This window comes from Temnothorax americanus, unplaced genomic scaffold (genome assembly GCF_048541705.1).
Source record: "Temnothorax americanus isolate GAGA-0224 unplaced genomic scaffold, ASM4854170v1 Scaffold18, whole genome shotgun sequence".
NCBI classification, from domain to species: domain Eukaryota; kingdom Metazoa; phylum Arthropoda; class Insecta; order Hymenoptera; family Formicidae; genus Temnothorax; species Temnothorax americanus.
This window is the reverse complement of record NW_027509318.1, coordinates 3,277,774-3,287,915: the sequence shown is the minus strand read 5'-3', so window position 1 is coordinate 3,287,915 and position 10,142 is coordinate 3,277,774. Positions and strand designations below refer to the sequence as shown.

Here is a 10,142-nt window from a genome sequence, read left to right as displayed (position 1 = left end):
TCTAGCACCTCAGTGACTTTTATCTGTTAAGAAAAAATATTTGAATTGCATGTTTTCTTGTACGATTCAGCTTATATTTAATTTATATTTACAATTAATTATAGAAAGATGAATCTTCAAAATGACATTACGTTTGAAATTAATAATTTGATCGCAAAATCGCAAATTTAATATACTTTATATAATATACATCGCACCCTCAACAATTGCACTCTATGAAAAATTGTAGTATTAATTTATTAATCTTTGAACAACAAATACGAATTAAACGAAAATTCGTTTTCTATGCAAATGCTTAAAAAGAAAACGTTATTTATATTATACACGACACATGGCAGTGAAAGTGTTAAATAATTATTCAAAAACGCATCTCTCACGTAGTCTACATATTTGGAGCATCATTTATTTTTACTGTCGTAAAAGATAATTTTAAAATATGCTTCGCAAAGACAGCACGAACGGTGCTCATAAATTTCCCAGGCGGAGTAAATAAATTTTCTTCGTCTGGTTAAAAAGTAGAAACTAAAATAGGACAGTTCGCGAATCGTATACGGCTGCGGGCCGGCCGGGACTTATTACTACTTTGCATTGCAAATTTAAATTGTTTTCAGCGACCGGGGGATGATGCGGTCTTTGAGGATAAAACGCATCCAAGATATACACGGCGCTATGTACGTAACACATATTTTAACTTTTCCACGAAACATTGCATCGCAAATGACTGCAGCACTTTGTTCGAAGTACAAAGTACGTAGTATTTTTGAAAATTCTCAAAATAGTAATATAGTTTCTTTATGTCTATTTGAAGTTCCAATCGTACGTTAATTTGTATACATTTGAAGCGTAAACCAGCAAAATTATTTTAATAACGAGGCATAAATTGTGAACAGTTAAAGACTTTTAATATTAAAGATTACATGATGATTAGAAGATGACGTCTCAAATAGATACGTATATCACAAAACTTGTTTCTGAACTAATACTAGATTTTATGTGATTTTTGTATTTTTAAAATTTTCTTAAAACTTGTGAACTCATTAAAATTGCAAATTTTTAATATGTAAGTAAGCTTCCAGCTTTTGAGAATGCACAATTCTGAATCTCTGGGATTTTTTTCAAGTTTTTAAATCTGGAAACTGCTAATTCTTCTTAAATTTGAAAGACTTGATATTACAACATCAGGAACTATGTATCTTTCCCTGGATCGGAAACGTAAAATATTTACAGCCTTCAATCTCTGAAAGTTTTAATTTTGGAGCTTAGAGCTTATCTTTGAAGATTACCCAGATCTTTATTTTTTTTAATCTGTTTTAATTTAAATATTTTAATCTTTTTCTCTCTTGTATTTTTTGATTTGATAGTTTTTGTTAATTATATTGAAATAAGAACCGCATCGCTCTCTGGCTCACTCACAATTTCAATAGCTTCGAGAGGAATCGTCATCCTTCGACACCGCGTCAGCACCACGCTTCCGCGCATAGTAAAATCGCAGATTATTCCGCGTATAAATCCGCGGCATAAATCTTCATGGCGAAACAAAGTCTTGTCTCGCGAAAAAGTAGACATCAAAATGATACAGTTCGCGATTCGTCGTAAGATATATAGGCTCCGCATTATAAATTCAAATTGTTTTCAGCAATCATGGGACGATACGAACTTTGAAGATGGAACGCGAGAACGTATATATTTTCCGCACTGCACACATATATTTCGCAACGCGAACGTTGCGCCGCAAATACATTCTTGTTGTCTACATTTGAAATTTAACGCGCGGTAGATTGCAACATTGCTAACATTTCTCACATCAGTTATAGTATACCTTTTCTTATTTTTTACAGATAGTGTTTGCGATCTGGAAATTCCTAGTAGGAGCGTCGATCAATTAAATGAAAGCTTAGATTTCTGTAGAAGAAATATAACTAAATTAAATCATCTCTTCAGCGAATTATATAGATAAATAATTAAAATAATCGACACCGTTTCTTTGACCTTAAAACGCTCACACAATTATCATAATGCGAATTAAACATATTAATATTGTTAATAATAATTAATATCCGCGTGTAGTATCAAAATTATATAATTTAATATAATTAATAATATAATTTAAATAAGATGTCACTTCATACGTTATAAAAAGTGTATCCCAATCTGAGTTCGGCGCTACACGGATCACCACGCATTTTATTCATCTGACCGATAATCCTGCGGTTAATACATTAATTTCCTCCCGCTTATTATGAAAATATGAAAACTAAAATTCACAATTTGTTCCATCAAATTTCTGATCACATTATACTTAATTAACTCATGTAATATAAAGCTAACCGGTTTAAACTGTAAATAATTAATTAATTAAAAATTTTACTAACTGTTTAGTAATGATTAATTTAATTTCATTCATTAACATTTAATTTAATTAAAGTTCACTGTTATGAATAGCTCCAGTGTGCGGTTACAAATTTGAAAATTTTCGTTTTAATTCTTTTTCTATTTGAACAATCGTATCCCCGAATTCGCGGGCGTGTTTCTTTATTAATTTTTCTGCAAAAAGTTGAAAAATCGCTTTCCGAATCATATGGATTCATCACGAATTATTTTGCGTGTTGTTGAGTTCTATTTGTTTTGCGCATATAGACCACAACAGTATATTTGTCCGCACAAACGCGATTGCAGTAGTACATGTCTACCTATTTTCAGCTACAGTAGAGTACATCCTTGTGTTGTACCTACACTTGTGGTATATTTGCACTTGGATATAACTGTTATATATAGGTAGATAGTCAAAAGCTGCTGTATTCAACGTTCATTTCTAGAGATTTCACATATTAACTTTACCCGTATATGTATATATTTATTAACTTTTCTCATCGGGCAAATACAAGTAATTTTTAACAGCAACACATTTTAAAATAAAAGTCTGGAAATTCGCAATTATATATACTAAAGCTCTATTATTATGAGCTCTAATTAAATTAAATTAAATTTTACTAATTGACGAGTAACAATTTTTATTAATTAATAGTTGAGAATTTGGAGCAATTCTCCCACTTAGTAAACGTGAGTTAATTAAGTAATGCTATCGGAAATTTGATAGAATAAATTCCTAAATTTGATATTTTTATTCTTTTTATACTATTATTTTTAAACAATAAGTATACATTAATGTTTATATAACCACGATTATAAATTGAATAAAAATACGCAGATCAAAATAATCCGTGTAAAGCTATTTTAAATTCCGACTTTTATTAAATATATTTGTATTTATATACTTTTTATATAACATGGTATAGTGACACATCTTGTTAAAGTTAAATGTAAATTCTCAGTACTGCACGCAGATATCAACGTATAATTATAAATGTTAATAATTAAAAATTATATCCACACTTTATAGATCTGTTTCGACGTATATTTTTACAAAAATAATCACGTAGAAATTATTCTGTGCATATGTATACGTCCCACGCGTAATTTAATTTTTCATTCGCCTTTTCAAAAACTGTTGAATGTAGCTTAATTGGCTGCGTGGCTTTGGCTCATTCCTCCGAGACTAATTCCGTCGCGCGTCGTAGTGAATAACATTACCTTAGGTTCGCACACTAGCCGCATCGCTGGAGCATTAAGTCAAGTTAATCGTGATATATGACACGTTGAGCATGTGGAGAAGTTGTCTCGCTCATACTGAGTTACATCCTATATCTTCATATGTGTCGGCTTGGCTTTAGGTAGTACGCACATCGAAACAGATAGCGTATTGTCTGCTTGTAACGTACAGTAACATAGTACTTCGTGTATTCAAGGATTATCGGAGATTTTCAAAATCTTTGAGCTATACACTGAGGGAAAAATTTTGTTGAATCAACAAAACAATTTTGCTTGGCAACATACAATCTTCCGGTTTTATTAAATCAACGAAATTTTTTTTGTTTTTCAGTGTACCTGTACAATTTTTGTTTAAATTTTTAGATTTATAATATTGAATTTCATCAGCCGAGTTAGTATTAATGTATAAGATACTAATAGTTTGTGTATTAGATACTAATTCTCATTTTAATTTAATTTATTTAAATTAAATTAAATTAATTTTATTTCAATTACATTTAAATTAAATTAAATTAATTTTATTTCAATTACATTTAAATTAAATTCAATTAGAGTAAATTTAATCGAGTTTAATTAAATTCTGCCTATCGCAAAGTTTCAATAAAAGGACACTATTTATATTGTATACACATTTTTTATTTACAGTTTTTTATTCCATTTGATGCTACAAAATTCTTAACAATGTCTTAAAAAAATATGTTTGCTTCCAACAAAGATAAATAAAAGGGAATTTATATATGGATTGAAAAATTTATATTCTATTTTCATGTCATTTTGTTATTTCAATAGTTTTTTACATATCCAAAAAATTTTTTTAAATTCGATCACAACGAATAGATGAAATGTTACGATCGATCAGTGTGAATGCGGCTTTACGGGTAAAACGCGATCAATATGAATGCATACGCATAGTTTTGCGTACGTAAAATGTTTGAAACTGCATGCTGGGTTCGAAACCAAAATTATACGAGACGACAAGCATTTGCATTAATGCGCGTTCGCGAGTGGATATTAATATAATTGAAGCGTATGATAATAGCTATATACGTGCGATAACTCCTTTCTGGGATCGACTACAAGCATTTTCGTCAGCAAGAGTTTAATTTCATAATATCTCACAGTCTGAATTTTAATGTATGATCATTGTTGAAATTTTATCACGTCTTTGCGCATCGGTAATAAGCAAACGTTTGAAAATTACTATTACACGATCAAATAAACGTATTACACACACGACAAACTTCACAAAGCTCTTACAGCTAAATGCATTTTCCGCGAGACTGAACGTTTACGGAGCTTTATATGCTTGTTTAACGAAATAGTTAATTAATCTATAAATTAATTAATTAATCTATAAATTAGATTAATAATAGAATTGTGTATAATATCGCGATATAAACGACAAATCACGCCGAGTTTACTTGTAAATTACTCTTGAGCACTTTTAATCCAAGAACCGCGGGTGTTTCAACGTTTCTGTCGAAAAGAAAACGTCGGTTCGGAAATTAATTAAAAAATTCGTGGTTAAAAACCACGCGGAGACTATGATCGCTCTGTACAGAAGCACGCGATATATCTCTCGATATCAATTGCTCTCTGGTCGCCGTTCGCCATCCCCAAGATAGCGCAGCGCGATCCTCTACCGATTCGCCCCTCCCGGGAGGGTGATGTAAAAGGCGAAAATCCGCGGTGCGCAAAGTCGGATCCGATGGTGCCATAGATAGAGAGACGTGATCCAGAGGACAGCGCGAATAATTCATCGAAATCCGGCAGGATTTAGAGTGGAAGGCGGCGAATTCCGGACCTGAATGCCGAAGGGTCGTCATTCTCGTCGGGAGCTTTTCGTTCACCCTCTCGTATGCCATTAGTCGATACTCTCGCGGACGTCTCCGACAGATGGTCGTTTCACCGAGAAGACGCAGAGTGAGAAAGGGCGGTGAGGTGGGAGGGTGAGGTGGAAGAGGAAAATACCTCGATTTCTTCTTATGAGTCTATATATATAAATCTCACGCTCGCCTTTTCCACCGGACATTAATATCGCTTCTTTACGTGATCCTTCATTATGATTACTCTCGGTGAGCTCTGCGATTTTCCTCCGTGGAAAACGCAGCTTCTCTACGAGTAACTCCGACGATTTCTCGTCGCGACAATATGGTCGTGTCGAGTTGTGATCCCTTACCCTTTGTTCGTGGATATGATCGAGACGAAAACTCGATTAAAGCTGTTCGCTTTTATTGCACGGCATACCAAATCTGCTTGCCCGTTATATTATCCGCGTCTTTACTACGCAAATATATTCTCTCGATAATATACTGGAGATGGAATAAAACGAGATCTTGAAAAAAAAATTATTTCTTTGTCATTAAAACAAAACAAAGTTGTAATTAAAATTATAATATTGTATTATAAAAATTATAAGAGTTAATAAAATATAACGAGTTATAATAAAAATAATGAAAATTTATTTCTCATGCTTTATATGTATCAACATCGGAGATCAACAGTTGTAATAACAAATCACATTGACATCGTAAATACGTGTCGCGCCAAAAATTATGCGTACGTAAATCGTAATGCAATATACAAAGCGCATAATACCTAAAAGCCGATTGCTCAAATGCCGATTAATTTCTATTGTCTATGGCTTTGTATCACTCAGAGCGGCAACGTTAACCGCATTAATTAATTAATCATTGGCCGAGCGACGGGCGTATATAGACATCGTTGAGGCAAATAGCTCGGTGCTACTTGGAATTAATTAGATTTTGCACGCTAGAGTTAACGTTGAAGGATATCTTAATCCGCCTTGTTTCCGGTCGAGCGTGCAGACATATAGTGAAATCATCTATCTGCGTCGGTTAACTCGACTGATATGATTGAACGATTGCGTGGAATTGCGGAATTTTAAGCGTCACCCGTTACGTTTGATTACACTGTAATGAAGTTCCGCCGGAAATTCAGAACTTCCTTTTTACGAGAGTTTCTCTTAATTCTGCGTTATGTCAAAATTCTAAATTGCAAACTATTTAAATATTACGGATGATGTATATTTATATATCTATCTCTATGAGTATATATATTAAAATATATAATTTTTAGAAATATTGTTTAAAAGATTTACATAATAACAATAATTATGTAACTAAAAAATAAAATTTTACATCTAGAAGCACAAAAACGACATGTCTCATTCACAAATGAAGAAGCAAATACATCTTGGTTACTTCACTTTGGCACTTTTTGATTTATATACATATATATAGGTACGTAGTACCTTTCGGTCCTCCGAATGCCGTAGGTTATTACTGGATGTATGCAATCGACACGATAATTCGACACGTAATCGACAGGTAGCAGTCGATTCATCATGGTGCATCGACAGCATTTCAGGAAAATCCTCCCATCTGCGTTCCCGCTAGAATAACACGACGTTTTGTCCCGAAAGTGAAAAAAAATGACGGAACACTGGCAGGTAAAATGGGAAGTACCCATGGGAAGATGTATTGTCGATTATTATTTTTCATAAATTCTTTGCTGTCGTTTATTTTATTTTCATCATTTATTAAATAAAAATATTTCTTGTTCTACCATTATTGTCATTATTTATCCCTTATGGGACTTCTAATTTACATCGATGCTTTATACTTTAGTCACTTGACCTAAATTGTTGTTATTGATAATATACTTGTTAAATAACGTTTTAGTTCGATCTATATGCACATTGTGTTATGTTTACCGTCATTATGTGCAACATTGCATGTTGTTATCACAAATATTTGACGCGCAAATACGCATGATTAAATAAAATTAGTGGTATGCTAATAATAATAGTCGTAAATTCATAGGACTAAATTATGTTTTTCAATGTGTTACGCAGAGCGTAAAATTGAAATCGTGTGAACCAGTAGCACAGATTATTTAAAATTAAATAAAAATTTAATAATAATCACATTGTGTCATCCATTTCCCAGATTTTAGTGTTTGAGAAGACCTTCAAATAAACTTTCCATTTTGCAGTAGATCCTTAATTAAGTTTTAAGACATTAGTGGGTAAAGGAAAAGTCAAATACGTATATATATGATAAAGACACACACAAGGTACGAGAATTGTAGAAAGATGATAAAGCAATCTTTTTAAATTGCTTTATCATCTTTCTACAATTCTCGTACCTTGTGTGTGTTTATCATAGGTTAATGTGTGTTAATAGAACTGAAAACAGACAGATAAGTATATGTATAATAAGGCACGATCGATCCTTTCTTAGCCGAAATTTGATAAAAGGATTGATAAGAAACCTAAAGATATTTAAATTAACTTAAAGTAAAAGAAATTTCATACTAATTGTATAAATAAATTAACGATTTTCGGCAGGCTTAAGATAAAATCCTCGGATCTGTAGATCTTGTAAAACGGGTGCATTGCAACGAATTTATGGGATATTTACAGCGATAATAATTGAGGAAAATTATGTTTGTACTTGTAGAACGACGCAGATACCTCGATGCCTGCAGTTTCTGGTAGGTAGGTATATAGGTAGAAAAAGAGAGAAAGAAAGAGAACTAAACTAAGCTGATTTATTAAATTATTCTATATTCACAATTTAGTTAGCAGAGAGATCAATTTTCTTATATTGGAACATAGTCGTTTTATCTATAAAAATATATATAAACTATATATATCTTTTAAAAATAATTCTCCTCTTATATCATAATTATATTATATAGAATTTTAATTATAGAGTTATTAAAAATAAATGTCATCCAAGATTCCTTTCATTGAAGTAAAATATTTCAGATCTTTTAAGTATTTCAAGAATGTATTATTACTATTATAATCTAATCATTAGATTAAATTTAATCCAATTTACTTTTTTTAATTATTTATTTACATATACATACTTGTTTCAAAAATTATTATAATTTAAATTTATTATCTGATCTAAAATATAATGGGATCTATTATACTTTACAATGGAAATCTGCATATAAAAACGTGCGTGAAAGAGATTGTCATTAGTTACATCTCCATAAGAATCTAAGAATTCCAATTACACCGCTGCACATAGTACAATCTACGATCGCTGTCTCGAAACTCTTTACAGTATGTTCGAGCTCCAATCTGCTTTCGACTCGCCTGACTTGGCAGAATTTCATCTCCATCCATCGCATTCGAGATGCGAGGAAGTGCGCTTATTGAAAATTTTATTTGGTTGAATCGTCTACACACTCTACACGCGTTTTACCCAATTGACTTGAAAATTTTTCCAAAAGGATTTCAAATTATATTTTAATAGCGAACGCGCTTGTGTACACGCCACAAATATCGAAAATTATGGAATTGAGAAAATTATGAAACGGAAAGAAGTGTTTCAATCAAATTTTTTGCTGAATCAGTTGCAAGAAAATCAACTTTACTCATCTACGCCAATTCGCTGTGTATAATGAAGAAATTATGTTTACGCGTCCTCTCTCTTTCTCTCTCTTTTGCTTCCTGTTCTTCATGCATGGTTCCCTTAATGAAAGATTAATAATTCAATTAATATTTGCATCACGACGTATTTGTATATGCACGGGCTTGTTCCACGATATAAAAAAATATCGGTGCTCGCCGAAGTTCTCTTCCCTGCTCGTGTGGTTTTCAATCAAGTCCGCGAGCTGCTCGAAATTTGACCGATACAGAAAGTTTCGGTGCGCGGAAATCGGCGCGCGGAAGTATCAAAAAAGGGGATGGGAATGTCGACAGCGCGGATCTGCGGGAGGTAAGTACGGGACATTGATTAATCAATAGTGCAATAAGTGTTCGCTACGACGAAGGATCAAAGACCGTCAGATGCTAATCGGGCAAACTTGCCACTTTCATGTCTGTCGAAGAGTTCGCGAAGCTGCGCATCCTCAGGTTGCGAAAGCTCTACCTGACGCTTTTCGTCTTTCTAAACTGTCTCCCGGCTGAAGTGACATTCCTTCGCATCGGTTTAATTTTGAAAGTGCACGTCACGAAGATTTCTTATCACGTTTCAGAAATTAAGAATAGAGAACTTTTAACGACGCAACAAAGTAACGACAGTCAAATTGACAAAAAGACTACCTATAAGTGGCATTTCTCGAGAATATTAACGCAAAACTGATACTTGCATCGACGTTATTAGGATCTCGGTTCACTACATGATCGCCAGCTTTTGTTCCCGCCACGTTTGCTCCCGTGTTGCAATAATTAAACGCATTCCGCGTATTCAATCGGCAGTTCTACTCTTTTCATTTCAATATATGCACATTTCAGGTTTTAATGAAAAAGCTCTGTTGATCCCTTCTCGACTCCGCTCTCCTTTCCCATTATCTGCGGCTCGTAATTCTAATAATTTGTAATTCTATCGTACAGCGCTTTCCAGATCGCACCTCTCTCAGCGCATCCATGCCGATTCCGCTCATCACGGCCCATTACCTTTTCTCGTAAATATCGTCTTTCGAGTGTTCGCCCGTGAAAGGGATCATCAGCGCAGAGGGCGGTATTGCAGCCGATGCACTCAACCGCGCGA

At 33.3% G+C, this 10,142-nt stretch overlaps 1 protein-coding gene across 1 annotated transcript in view; it reads left to right on the top strand.

Moving 5' to 3' along the window:
* The first annotated feature begins 74 nt into the window (after positions 1-74).
* LOC143896251 (caspase-1) overlaps positions 75-10,142 on the top strand; it is a 112,311-nt gene continuing 102,243 nt past the window's right edge. The window contains exon 1 of the mRNA XM_077403967.1: positions 75-671. Coding sequence (XP_077260093.1) covers positions 622-671 — 50 coding nt within the window. The 5' untranslated portion in view covers positions 75-621. The remainder of the gene's footprint in view (positions 672-10,142) is intronic.